The sequence below is a fragment of the Podarcis liolepis genome (genome assembly GCF_965112155.1).
Source record: "Podarcis liolepis genome assembly, chromosome: 15".
NCBI lineage: Eukaryota > Metazoa > Chordata > Lepidosauria > Squamata > Lacertidae > Podarcis > Podarcis liolepis.
This window is the reverse complement of record NC_139566.1, coordinates 44,355,431-44,369,606: the sequence shown is the minus strand read 5'-3', so window position 1 is coordinate 44,369,606 and position 14,176 is coordinate 44,355,431. Positions and strand designations below refer to the sequence as shown.

The window sequence follows — 14,176 nt, the reverse complement described above, 5'->3', positions numbered from 1 at the left end:
CTGCGTACGTTGTGCCTATAGTGGCTCCCTGAATGTATGCATTGTGGCTCTGTGCAAAGGGAATGAAGCAAAAGCCTCTTAGCACAAATGTCTTTGTTTCTCCTTTGCCCAAGATTAGAGTCCAAGCGAATGGGGACTCTTATCCCTTCTCCTGCTCCGGCCCCAAAGATTGGATTTAAATGGCGCATAGCAAGCAGGGTTTTCTGCTGAGCTGCCTAATCCACCATCCTTGTGTCACCCGTCTGGGATTGCCAGCTTCCCTTGCTCTCGGAGGCTCCAGTTCCTTTTAAGAACTACTGGGCAGCTCTTGGCAGGCTTTGTCAGCTGCATGATGTGAGGTCAGGAGCCCCCACCAGCTGAATTGCTCTTTACTGTTCAAAGCCTCTGTCAATCCACCAATGCTGACAGGTGGAGCCCCTGCAAGCATCTCATTGGCCTTTCAATGCAGTGAGTGGGCATGTGCATGCAAAAGGTTGCACACGACTGGCACACTTTTCTGTTAAAACTAACAGGTGGCTCTCATGTGCAAGAGTGTCGGAAGCTTCTGAGACTACTGTTGTAGTCTGAACGGAACACTTCTTCAGAAGTCTTGCACCATCATCCTCTGTGAAGTTGGTGGTTGAAATATATAATTGGCTTTTCCTTTTAGTTCTCCACCCTTGGCCTGTGGATTATGCTGGGCCACTTATTAAAGGTTACATGATTGCTTCTTATTTGTTTCAGTATCAATGACTCCTTTTGTTCGAGGTGTTGATCTGTCCCTCTGTTGAAATAGAAAGTGTTGGGAGGCCAGTGAGAGAAATCTGCACCCATTGCTATGTCTGCAGCACACCTAGGATTGTTTTAGAAGTGTCAGGGTGAGAAAAGGTAGGATTAATGGATGCCGACATCCGAGGGAGGTTATGAAAAAAGCCTTGCAACTTACAAAGCAGATAAATAGCGCTTTTAGCGCTTCATAACATTAAAAATGGTGCTAAAGAACCAGTGTAGTGAACTGTAGGGCTGGGGAAAGACCTAGGAGACTAGGGTTTGAATCCCCACTCAGCCAGTCACTGTGTCTCAGTCCAGTTTCCCTCACAGGGGGGTTGTGAGGATAAACTAGGAAGGGTGGGGGAAGAACCACCTTGGAGGAGAGGTGAGAAGAATGATGATAATCACTGAAGTTTGTTATAATGGTGCTATCCAGCCTTCTTGTCTCAAAACTCCTAAGCCAGGGAGATCAGAACATGACACTCTTAATCTCAAGATTCTGGGTTCGAGCCCCGCATTGGACAAAGGATTCCTGCATTCCAGGAGGGTAGACTAGAACTAGATGACCCTCATGGTCCTTTCCAGCTCTACAGTTCTATGACTCTTATGGAGTTTCTCACTGGGTTTTTTCTGCTTCGGGCCAGATTTTCCCAACCTGGTCTGCCTTCCAGAGATTTTGGGCTACAGTTCCCCTAATCCCTGACTGGTGGGCAAATGAGGACACTTTGTATGTGTATACCTCTTTAAAAAACTTTCAATAAAATCTTAATAATGAAAAAAAAATGTTTCGGAGTAAGAAACACTCAGTTTTTAGATGCAAATAAGTATTGTATAGTCGTACCTCGGAAGTCAAACGGAATCCGTTCTGGAAGTCCAATCAACTTCCAAAACGTTTGGAAACCAAGGCACAGCTTTTGATTGGCAGGAAGCCCCTGCAGCCAATTGGAAGCCGCGTAAGCCGTGTCAGATGTTTGAATTCCAAAGAACGCTTGTAAACCGGTTTGCGGCATTTGGGAGCCAAAATGTTTGATTCTCATTGCGTTTGGGATCCAACGTACGACTGTATCTGGAAGCGTCCTTCCCTCCCATGTGAGAAAAAGCAAGAGCACCTCTTACAGTTTTTAGGAGTACTTTTTATTGAAAAACCATGTTGTTTTTTTAAAAAAATCTGTTGCCCAATTGGAAGACACTTTAAAAAAATGATTTAAAGGGGTTTTTATTCAATTGACATAAATAGTGATTCAGTTTTTAAATGAACATAGGAAGCTGCTGCTGCTGTTGTTATCATTAATTGTTTGCTAATAGGAGATCTCAAAGTGGTTTGCAATACTCATACCCTCTCCACACAAACATAATAGATACATAAACACAAATACATGAACATTATCATTGTACCTAAACGTCAGGGCTGGCCCACAGCATTTTGTTGCCTGAGGCAAACCAGAAAATGCCCCCTCCCCAAAAGCATCATTCCTACAAAAAGCAAACAGGCTTTCATGACTTCATCCCATTCTTAGCTATATCACAAGCCCTTCAGGATTCAGGAAAACAATATGGATAACCCCTCTATCCCAGTCAGCCATAACTTGGGCAGTACTGTATAGCTATGTTACAAAGTCCACGTAAGTGTGACATCACCACATGCACCCTCCCTGCAGTCACCTCCAAGCCGCTGGGAGGGGAGACCCACGCTCAGCCATCAACCCAGGCGTAGCACCAGTAGCCTCTGCCAAGCCTCCATTCGGCCCCCCTGCTTCCATGGGCAGTGGCAGCCACTGCTGCTGTCGGTCAAAGTGAGGAACACACCACTACCATCTTCAGCCGCTTGGAAACACTTAACAAGTGTACCCACAAACCCCCAAGCGTACCAAAGAACATGGTTTGTGCAAGCGTCTGGAGGGGAGAGGTGCATGCCCTTGCTTCCTTGCGGAGTGGGCCCCAGACCGTTCCTCAGGGGCAGATCTGCTGGGCAGGTAATGAAGCTCCCAGAGGAGCCCCAGAAGCGACTTCAGTCCACACTGCTTTTACATTTTGGGTCAAGTGGACTCAGTTTTTGTTGCATGACTCAAACTGATTACTTTTTTGTTGCATATATTTCAACAATCCCAAAGTTTGAGAGTCAGTAGCACAGGTGTTGTAAAGATGAAGTGTTGTGGTAAGTAGACTGTTTTGCTGAAGAGCACTTAAATTCTTTATGCATATTGTCTCTAGAAAATGACATTGCAAGAAAGCTTTCATATGACAAAACTATGGAGTGTCTGCAACGTCTACAGCCTATTATGGAGGAAAGCCTTCCATGGTGGAAGCAATGCAGGCACTGATTTAGCCTGAGTCTTTCTGCCTCTCTCTTCTACAGGGAGCACAGAGAGAAAACCAACATAACTTTCCATGACAATGATACCATCTCCTTCTTAGAGTATCGGAGTTTCTACTTCCGGCCAGAGCTGTCAGTTGGGTTAGAATCTGACTACGTTGTCATACCAAATATCTTGGTGTCGGTAAGTGGACTCACAGTTGCTGTGATAATTATTTCTAGTTTCTAATTGTTTTTGTTTACCTGGGTTTAAACATATGCTATGCAGTGGGAGGAAAGGGAAAGGGTACAATGTGGTTATAGGTTTTCAATTCCCTGAATACTGGCTTTCCATCTTTATCTTTTAAAAAAAGAAATAAAAAGAAATACCCAAACATCTAGTGCTTATGGTTGAGCAGAGATGCGTGAAAGTATGTAGGCCATTCAGAGCAGCGTGTTGAATTGATTCATTGCTTACTAAGGGCTGAAGGAATTTTGATCATCCTACACTGGAAAAAGTCAGAAATGCCACCAGCTACATGTAGGGAAATCAAGGGATAGTCATGGATTGCATACTTAAAATTGATTTCCCCCCTTTCCCCATTCCCTGCCCTCAACCTTTCCTCCCCCTGAACTAATACCAGAGGCACACTCCAGTCTTACATCCCTTTATCTGCTCTAAAGGTAATATCTCTGAATGAGTCACTATTCTGGGTTTCCTGATTGAAATGAGATGAGCCAAGAACACTGACTCATACAGAGATGTGACAAATTGCCTCTTCTGAGGTAGGTTTCCCAGTTAATTTTATTTACTTTATTTTAAATTACTTACTATTCTATACATTCCAAGTATAACATATAAAACAACAAAGCAATACAAACACATCATTTTAGATCCACCAGTAAATTCAGAGACACTTTCTCTCCCATATTAAACCTCTGCATTAAACAAAATTAACATCCCCTCTTACATATTTTTACCACATACCCAAATGATTTAATATCTAGTTTAATTTTTATATTTCCTGGATTGGTGACTATAAGTTTCTGTTCATTTTATATCTATATCGACTGTTCTCATATATACATACAAATTGCAAAAGTCTGTAATCCTCACTTCCCATACCTGGAAGTAAGCCCTGTTGAATTCAGTAAGACTTGCTTCTGAAGTAGAGATGGTTAACATCGTGCTGTTTCCATGGCATGTTTAGCTGTTGTTGCGGTGTGTGTTTAAATATGAGACATATATAGAAGGTGATTTGTGTACTAGAGAGTTTGCCTGGGAATCAGTTCCCAGTACTAGCCAGCAAGATGGATCTGTGCCAGACAACATGAGCTCTTCTTAGGAGCATCAATGCAGGATAACCTGTCCGCCCTTCTCTCTCCCTCTTCTTTCCATCTTTCACAACCAGGCTGCAGCGGTGATGTTGGAGGACATGCCGGCGGGCGCTCAGATGCTGGTCAGCGCCACCTTTGCTGCCTTCGGACAGGGGGCTTTTGTGAACCGGACGGTGGGAGAAATCTTGTGGGGTTATGATGAGCCGCTCATCGACTTCCTGAACAGCATCAAGCCCGGCTTACTTCCCTTCAAAGGGAAATTTGGCTTGTTTGCTGAAGTAAGTAAAACCCTTGGGAGGGAGCTTGGGTCTCTGAAATTAGTGGTGGAGGGGTGCGGTGGAAGTCATGAAGGGCAAGGCAGAAATTAGAAGGGATAGGTGCAACAATTCTGTAGCAGATGCCAAGAGAGAGGCGTGGGAAGCTGCCCCAGATCAAACTATCTGCCTGCCCTGCCCAGCCTCAAAGAGAGCTCTCCCCAGTCACCTCCCAACTAATCCTTCCAAGCAGAGGTGTCAGGAATTTAAGGCAAAATATAATTGGCCAAGGTTTCACACCCGTGGCAAAACAAAGTAGCATAAGAGAAAGACTCCTTCCACGTACCAGCATTTGTAGGGCTTGCTAGTAACAGTCCGGGGCAGTGTGTGCAAAAGTAAGGCCAGTTTTGCAAGACATCTCCAGATAAGAAATTTCTGGAAGGCAGGGTTTGCTCCTAGCTTAGGGTTACCAGAAGCTCCTGGTTCCCAGGGACAGTCCACGGATTTTCAAATCTGTCCCTGGGAAACATGGCAGCAGCAGCGTCAGCAGCCCGGAGCCAGCCTGGTAGCGCAGTTGGCTCTGGCTGGCTTCAGGAGCTGCTCGCTGCCGTGTCACAACACATCATATGGGGACTTCCAGCGAGGAAAAATGGCTGGCGCCATGGCAGCATGCAGCTCCTGAAGCCAGCTAGAGCCAACCGTGCTACCAGGTTGGCTCCAGTCTGCTGACTTCTGCTGCCGCCTCCACTGCCGAAGGGGAACCGGGGACAGTACAGATCTCCTGCCCCCTTCCCCCTTTGTTTCGACTGATTGGGGGAGGCTCGGGAGTCGCGACTGGCTAGCCGTTGCCCAGTTTTTAAAAAACTCTGGGCATTTATGTTTCACAGGGTGTGAAAGAAGGGCTTTGCGCCTTTATACTATATGCATGTGTGCTTGGGCCCAGGGTCTTTTGCCTCACCATCCCTACTACTGACTCCCTGTTGCCACTCAGCTTCAAAAAAAAAAAAGGGGGAGTGTCCCCGGATTCATTGAAAAAAATCTGGTAACCATATCCTAGCTACTACGCCTTCTGTTGGCTGCTATGGCGGGTATCAGTGGCAACAATGCGGTGACTGGTTCAATGTTTCCGTCTAGGGTGCCTCGTACAGAATCAGACTTTTGGTGCATCCAGCTTAGCAGTGTTTCTTCCAGTTTCCTCAAACTGCTGCCTGCCAGATGTTGGATAGCAGTTACCGTCCACCCCAGGCAGCGTGGCCAACCTTGGGAAATGAGGTCAAAATGTCTAGAAGGCACCAGATTGGGGAAGGCTGCTCTGTTCACAGAGGCAACATCCAAACTGGGAGCTAGTGTGGCAGAGCAGCTAGAGTGTTGCGCTCACACCTTGGAGACTGAAGCTCAAATCCCTGCTCAGCCATCAAGCTCACTGGCTGACCTTGGGCCATTCGCCATATCTCAGCCTAACCTGGGTTACAGGATTGTTGTGAGGGCAAAATGGAGAGGAAACGTGGAGTATAAATGTAATGATACTGTCAAGGCCTAAGGTCAAGATCTCGCCCAGCCTAGGAACCTGAAATCGTTTTTGCTGGTGGTGTCAGGGATTTGGAACATTATTCAAGGCTCTGAGGTGCAGCATATACAGTAAGAGCTGTTTGACAGTGGAATTTGCTGCCAAGGAGTGTGGTGGAGTCTCCTTCTTTGGAGGTCTTTAAGCAGAGGCTTGACAACCATATGTCAGGAGTGCTCTGATGGTGTTTCCTGCTTGGCAGGGGGTTGGACTTGATGGCCCTTGTGGTCTCTTCCAACTCTATGATTCTATGATTCTATGATATACTCTGCCTCTGAGCTATGGCCAACCTTCCTTGCAAACCCTTCTTAAGAGGGCAATGTGTGAAGTGGTCTTCCTTCCTGTTCTCTGCTCCCTGATTTCCCTCACCCCAACCCTTCTGAAAAGCACGTGAACAAGGCATGTTAATAATATATCTTCTCTTCCATTGCAGTTCAATAATTCAAATACAGGGCTGTTCACGGTGTACACAGGCATGAAGAACATCAGCAGAGTCCATATGATAGATTCATGGAATGGACTGAAAGAGGTAACTGCTCTCTTCGTGGAAATTCCTCTTCCATTCTCTCTCTCTAAAAGCAGACAGAATCAATCCATTCAGATCCTCCTATGCAGTCAATATGTTTTGGCTCTGCCTTTGTCTTCCCAGTGCTGTTTGCTGCCCCATCAACTCAGAACAGAGTCTTCTTTTAATATGGAAGACTTGGCACAGCATAGGATTTGCCATTGATTCCGTCGTTTTTTTCCTTTTGTAATCTCACCTGCTCCCATCACATAGGCTTAACCATGTGCATCACATGGTTGGGAATAAAAAACTTCCATGGAGACAGCTCAGATTCAGCCACAAGAAAAAGTTGAATTCTTCAGTTGCTGTAATCCAAGTGTGAGGAGCCTTTTTCATCCCAAGGGCCACATTTCCTTCTGGGAAGCCTTCCAGGGACCACACGGCAATGACGGGCCGGGGCAGAAACGGAAGCTGCAACTTAAGCACATTCTTAACTTGTGGGCATTCAGCTTTACATGCATGACCATTAATTAATTAATTAATTAATTGATTAATTAATTAATTAATTAATATAGTGGAAAGGTGGTGGAGTTCCAGGAGAAATGACTTTGGCAATCCCACCTGCCACTGAACCCAATGTGTTTTCACTATACAGTGGTACCTCGGGATACATACGCTTCAGGTTACAGACTCTGCTAACCCAGAAATAGTATCTCGCGTTAAGAACTTTGCTTCAGGATGAGAACAAAAACCATGCGGCGGCAGCACGGCAGCAGCAGGAGGCCCCATTAGCTAAAGTGGTGCTTCAGGTTAAGTACAATTTCAGAGTAGGAACGGACCTCTGGAACGAATTAAGTACGTAACCAGAGGTACCACTGTACATGACTTTGGCTTTAGGCGCAATCCTCGGAACATAAGCCCTGTATAAGTTGTGGGCTTACTTTATGGTCAATTATACCTTTGCACAGTAGGCTAGTTTCTGCACAATATACTCACACACCCCTCTCTATCCTCTGTCCGGACTAAAAAGAGTCATTTATCAGAGTTGAAGGATGCATCCTAGCCAATCTAATGTACTTGTGGTGTGAAGTGGAGCTTGGGGAAAGAGGAGGAGTTGCAGGGGCCAAATTGAGAGATCTGGAGGGCTGCGTTTGGCCCTTGGGCTGGAGGTTCCCCACCCTGGTATAAACTATACAAGTGAAGAGGGTCTGCATTTTTTTATATAAAAAAATAACAGTGCTTTGTGCAACACAATCCTCTGGAAATCTTCTCAGACACAAGTCCTCTTTGTGTGTTCAGTGAGCCATGTGGCCAGGTAAGTGTCTCTCTTTTAAAGGCAGACAGAATCAACCCATTCAGATCCTCCTATGCAGTCAAGATGTTTTGGCCCATGTCAAATAATAGATTTAAGTCCTTTGCACAATCTGAAAGGGGTGCCTTCCACATTGATAAGACTGCAGGTTCTTAAATGGATGCATTCAGCTCAGATAACTTGAGATTGTATCTAGAATGGCTGCTTTAGTTTTACACAAGCTAAGAAAAAAAAAATCTGCACTCTTTTTTTACAGCTTTTGTATGGTACTTTTATTCAGAGACCTTTTGCTTCCTAGTGATTCAGACCTCGGAAGAGTTTCCTGGTACAGTTTGTGATTGGTGAGGAAAGTTTCGAGTCAAGTTGTATAACTGAATTAAAGGAAAGATTGTGTGGCAGAAAGGTCTCGGGAATTCCTCAGGATTGGGCATGGGGAAGACGAGGCCACGGTTTGTAATGAAAGCCAGGCTTAACCTGTTTGGCAGGGAGGGTTTCTTGCTAGACTCAGCCCAGCTTCTGGTTATTCTTAGGGATCCATTTTCCCTCTAGGTGTCCTACTGGAACTCTGATCAATGCAACATGATCAATGGGACATCTGGACAGATCTGGCCTCCATTTATGACCCCTTCCTCACCTGTGGAATTGTACAGCCCTGATGCCTGCAGGTAAGCTGAGAAGAAATCCCTGCTTGCCCAGCAGGGACGGTGCATACGCCTCCAGGTATTGCTGGACTCCACATCAGCTCCAGCCAGCAAAGCCAGGCCTTGGAGATTATGGGAGCTGTTGTCCACAAATACCTGGAAAGCCACAGGATCCCCTCCCCCCCAGTTCTAAACTGGAAGCATAGGAATCTGCATTCTATCCTGAGCTCAGTAGATAGACTTGTCAAGAGGACGGGCCATGACTCAGTGGGAGAGCATCTGCTATGCATGCAGAAGGCCCCAGATTCAATCCCCGGCATCTCTTGGTAGGCCTGGAAAAGACCCAGCCTGGAGAGCCACTCCCAGTCAGTGCAGGCACATGGCAGTGTTTCTCAGATGACAGAGACCAAAGCTTGCTAATTTTTTGTGGGGGCCTGACACTCCCTTGCACCCACCCCTAGTCTGCTTGAGTTTCATCCTCCATCTCTGTATTATATTTTATAATCTCTCTCACACACCCCACTTTCCCCCTTTCAGAGGAAGCAGTGCAGAGGCTGACCTGAGGCTCCTGGCTTCTGGTGCAAGATCTCTGCCTCTGGCTTGTTTAGAATACATATCCTGATCAGGGCTGGCTCGATACATTTTGCTGCTGTAGTTAAAATGCCCTGCTGCTGCCCAGCTGCTGCTGCCCCCAGCCACCAGCGTGCCCTCGCTGCCACATGCCTTGTCATCGCAACTGTACCCTCACCTGCAGCTGCACCTGTGCTGCTACCGTGGCGCAACAGCAGTGGCAAGGGCAACAGCACTGTGTTGGCAGCATGGTGGGGATTGGATTCACCATCTGAGGCAAATGGCTTCACCTTGCCTCACCCACTGGCTGCCCCAATCCTGATGTACCCTTACAGCTCTGGGCACTGGGTGAATACATACATAATTGCAGAACTTGACGCTCTCCAAAAAGGCAGAAAGTGATTAAAAACTTGCCTTGAATCATCCGCAAATGGGCTTTAGGCCTGTCAGCAGCTGGCCATGGGAAAAGTTGGCTAAGTCCGAGCCTTTGCTGGGAAGCGGAGGCATGGAAACATCTCCTGGCTGAAATATGAGGTTGGCGTGTTCTTTCAGTGTTTGCTTTTTTGGGAGGAAATCCTTTGATGAGGCTGTAGTCTCACACAGGAGAAGGTACAGTCCCTCTCCTACCTGGCAATTTCCCTCTTGCAGCTGCACTCAGAAAAGGCTGCTCCCGTGTGAACGGTTGAATCAGGTGCGGTCTGTTGAGGATGTTGAAACTGGATTCTTAGTATTCCCAGTGGCCTATTAGGGGCTGCTCTGTATGGGACGGGCCAACATCCTAGAAGCTAGGTTGGCTGTCTCTACAAAAATAAATGACTCAGCGTTCTAGCTTGTTTACAGGCACAGTTCAAAGTACTGTTTTTGTAGTTTTTTGCTCTCTTTATTTTTGAACATAAAGCACTTTATTTATTACATTTATTGCATTTATTTATATATTTATTATATGATTATTTATTCTCTTCCCATTTGTCTGATTCTTTAGAGTTTACATCACTAATACCAAAACATCTAACATGAAGTAAGAGGGGAGAAATGGTGTGTGTGTGTGCGTGTGTGTGTCAGACAAAACTAGAATTTGTTAGTTCTGCCCGTGTTGGCTTTGGCTCCACTTCCTGTGAGCTTCTCTGACCTCCGCCTTATCAGTCCTACCAGTCCAAATGGGCAGCAGACACCATGACTCACTTCTGTTCAAAAGTGGCCAGATAAATAGTTCCAGAAAACTTAGAAGGTGTACAAAGGGACCCCAGTTTCAGCAGATGCTGTGGTGGGCCTCAACGTGTTCAACTTTCATCTCTGAAGTATGTCTTCTGGTGCTTGGATGCCCCTCATCTCTTGAAACCCCTGTTTTCAGGTCCATTAAATTAAACTACAGTAGATCCGGAGACTTCAAGGGAATACCAACTCTGCGTTACGTGGCTCCAAAGAACTTGTTTGACAATGGTACAGACTATCCTCCCAACGAAGGCTTCTGTCCATGCCGCCAATCTGGAATCCAGAATGTCAGCAGCTGTCGATTAAGTACGTCTAAAAAGTATTTTGGTCCCCGCCCCCAGCAATCATCAGCGTTGTCCAGTTTGTTGGGTTGGGGGGCTAGAAGTGTTTAGACATCTCTTTCATTGCATGTTGCTGTTTGTTTTGCAGGAAAATCTTGTACTATAACCCAACCTTTGCTAGCCTGGTTCCCGCCAGGTGTTTGGGGGATTCCAACTCCCACCAGCCCTTCCTAGTATGGCCAGCAGTCAGGGATGATGGGAGTTGTAGTCCAGCAACAGCTGGAGGGTGCTAGGTTGGGAGACAGCTGCCATAGCCTCTCACATGAACGTGGAAAGCCTGCCTGATGTGGAATCGGAAGCATTGCCAATCTAGCTCAGAGTTCGTTTTGCCCCTTCATCTTGGCCAGACTCCTTTTCTAGCCCTCCTGCCCTAGATTTCTTAAGTGGAGTTGCCAGGGTTTGAACCCCTAACATTTGTATATAATTTATTTCCCAAGATTGGGTTGCAATAAAATCCCCAGAGCAATTTACAAAAGCCAAGTGAGTGCAACAGTAGCTTCCTGTAAGATGAAAACTTGGATCGTTCCTCTGCCTTACAAAATGCTCAATATCACAAACTGTTATGGGAGAGAACAATAGCAATGCTGTTCTCTGTGGGGATTGTGCAATACGTAAAATGCTGTTGGGCAGACTTCATTGTGCGGGCATGTTCTCTCAGTGTCGTATAATGGTTAGCACCTCTTGGGGACCTACAGGCTCAGAGGCTGGCTTTGGGCTACTCACTTTCTCAGCCTAACTTACCTCCATGGGGCTGTTAAAATAAAACACAGTGGAAGAAGCCATATTTGCCACCATGAATGCCTTGGAGGGAGGGCAGGATATAAGAAGAGCCTGCTGGGCCAGGCAATGTCACATCTAATCCAGCATTCTGTTCTCAGAGTGGCCAGTAACAGAATCATAGAGTTGGAAGAGACCCCGGGGGTCATCTAGTCCAACCCCCTGCAATGCAGGAATCTCAACTCAAGCATCCAGGACCAGTGGCCATCCAACCTCTGCTTAAAAACTTTCTTTTTTAAAAAAATAATATTTATTGCTTTTCCAAAATTTAAACACTACAAAAAGCAACAAAAAAAGAATAGACAATACAATACAATGCAAAAACACTACATAACACTAACACTAACACAAAGCACTAACACATTAAACTAACAAAACAAAAGCAATTTAAAACACATCAAATAATTTCAATATCTTATCTTTCATTCACTTATTTCAGCGACCTCCTCACACCTCCCTTTTTGTATTCCACTTCTGTTAATTATTTCAGCAATTCCTTTCCATCTTCCTCTGTTTTCTATCCTAAAATTATCTTAACATTCTGACCTTATTTTTTCACTTTAATATTCTATTAATCTATTTATACTTAAATCCTTATAACATTTCTACTAAAGCCATATACAGTGGTGCCTCGCAAGACGAAATTAATTCGTTCCGCAAGTTTTTTCTTCTTGCGAGTTTTTCGTCTTGCGAAGCACGGTTTCCCATAGGAATGCATTGAAAATCAATTAATGCGTTCCTAGGGAAACCGCCTTCAGACCAGGTCCGGGGACAGTCTGTCCCCCGACCTCTTCTGAAGGCTGGGGGGGGGGGGGACAAGGGCTTTTCTTCCCACTGCCAGCCTTCAGAAGGCTGTTCTGAAGGCTGGCGGTGGGAAGAAAAGCCCTTCTTCCCACCTCCCGCCCCGCAAGCTCCGGGGACAGGGCGATTTTAAAATGCTGGCGGGCGGGAGCGAAGCCTCTGCTGTCCTAGGGAGATTTTAAAATGCTGGGGGTCGGCAGCGAACGCTTCGCTCCCGCCCGCCAGCATTTTAAGATCGCCCAGGGCAGCGGAGAAGTCTCCGCTGTCCCGGGAAGGCAGGCGGGGGGGGAGCAAAGACTTTTGCCCCCCGCCGGCCTTCAGAAGAGGTCCAGGACCTCTTCTGAAGGCCGGCTGTGGGCAAAAGTCTTTGCTCCCGACCGCCAGCAATTTAAAACAGGTCCCCGGAGATTTCCCTATGGGCTTTCGTCTTGCGAAGCAAGCCCATAGGGAAATTCGTCTTGCGAAGCGCCTCCAAAACAGAAAACCCTTTCGTCTTGCGGGTTTTCTGTCTTGCGAGGCATTCGTCTTGCGGGGTACCACTATAACTTCATTCCAACATTCTTCTAACATTCATTAATTTTGCAGTATTTCTGTAAATAGTCTTTAAACTTTTTCCAGTCTTCTTCCACCGACTCTTCTCCCTGGTCTCGGATTCTGCCAGTCATTTCCGCCAGTTCCATATAGTCCATCAACTAAAAAACTTTCAAGAAAGGAGAGTCCACAACCCCCTGAGGAGTCCGTTCCACTGTGAAACAGCTCTTACTGTCAGAAAGTTCTTTGTGATGTTTATTTGTAACTTGAGTCCAGTGATTTGAATCCTACCCTCTGAAGCAACAACAAAAAAAACAAACAAAACAAAACAAAAAACCAAGCTTGCTGCATCTTCCATCTGAAACCCATTCAGATATTTGAAGATGGCTATCATATCTCCTCTCAGTCTCCTCCTTACCAGGCTAAACATACCCAATTCCTTCAACTGTTACTCTTGAGACCATTTATCATCTTGGCTGCCCTCCTTTACACACATTCCAGCTTGTCAATATCCTCTTTGAATTGTGGTGCCCAGAATTGGACAAATGACTCCAAGTGTAGTCTGACCAAGGCAGAATAAAGTGGTAATATGTCTTCCCTTGATCTGGACACTAGACTTCTGCTGATGCAGCCTAGAACAGCATTAGCTATCAGATGCCTATAGAAATAATCTCCCCACTTGAGCCTCCCACCAGCCACTGGCCCTCAGAGGCATTTGGCCTCCAACAGTTGAGTTAGTCATCATAGCCAGCTAACTAGTCTTCCTTTTAAGCCATCAGACTTGGTGGCCATCTCTGCTTCTTGTGGGAGCAATCTCGTGAGAAAAGGCAGTGGCTGAGTGCCAGAGCATCTGCTTTCCATGCAGATGGCTCCACATTCAGTCCACAGTGCCTTGAGGCAGAGCTAGGAATGTCCCCTGCCTGAAACCCTGGAGAACCTCTGCCAGTCAGTGGTAGACTGTTCTGGACTAGATGGATGACCTCGGGTCTGACCCCATGTATGTCAGAATGAGGTTTCCAGGGGCCAAGAGTGTCTTCTGTTGGCACTTTTGCCTTAGCTAGCAGAAGAAAAATACATTTCTCATTTGCACAATTCATACTGGTAGCTTAATCTGGATGGTGGGTTTTTTGTGTTTGTGTGTTCATGGATCTTTGGTTAACTTGTGTTAATCAGTGGCTTTCCATTCACAGCCTCTCTCTTGGAAATGTGTTAGTATCACCCATTATTTACCCTAATCTGTAATGCTCTTCAGAATTAGGATAAGTATTTCCAAGCTGCCGTTAAGAA

At 45.9% G+C, this 14,176-nt stretch overlaps 1 protein-coding gene across 4 annotated transcripts in view; it reads left to right on the top strand.

The window, feature by feature from the left end:
- SCARB1 (scavenger receptor class B member 1) overlaps nt 1-14,176 on the top strand; it is a 54,679-nt gene that overhangs the window by 17,268 nt on the left and 23,235 nt on the right. For all 4 annotated transcript variants that reach the window (XM_083476724.1, XM_083476725.1, XM_083476722.1 and 1 more), the window contains exons 3-7: nt 3,107-3,248; nt 4,456-4,659; nt 6,633-6,728; nt 8,566-8,681; nt 10,579-10,745. In XM_083476724.1, coding sequence (XP_083332850.1) covers nt 3,107-3,248; nt 4,456-4,659; nt 6,633-6,728; nt 8,566-8,681; nt 10,579-10,745 — 725 coding nt within the window. The remainder of the gene's footprint in view (nt 1-3,106; nt 3,249-4,455; nt 4,660-6,632; nt 6,729-8,565; nt 8,682-10,578; nt 10,746-14,176) is intronic.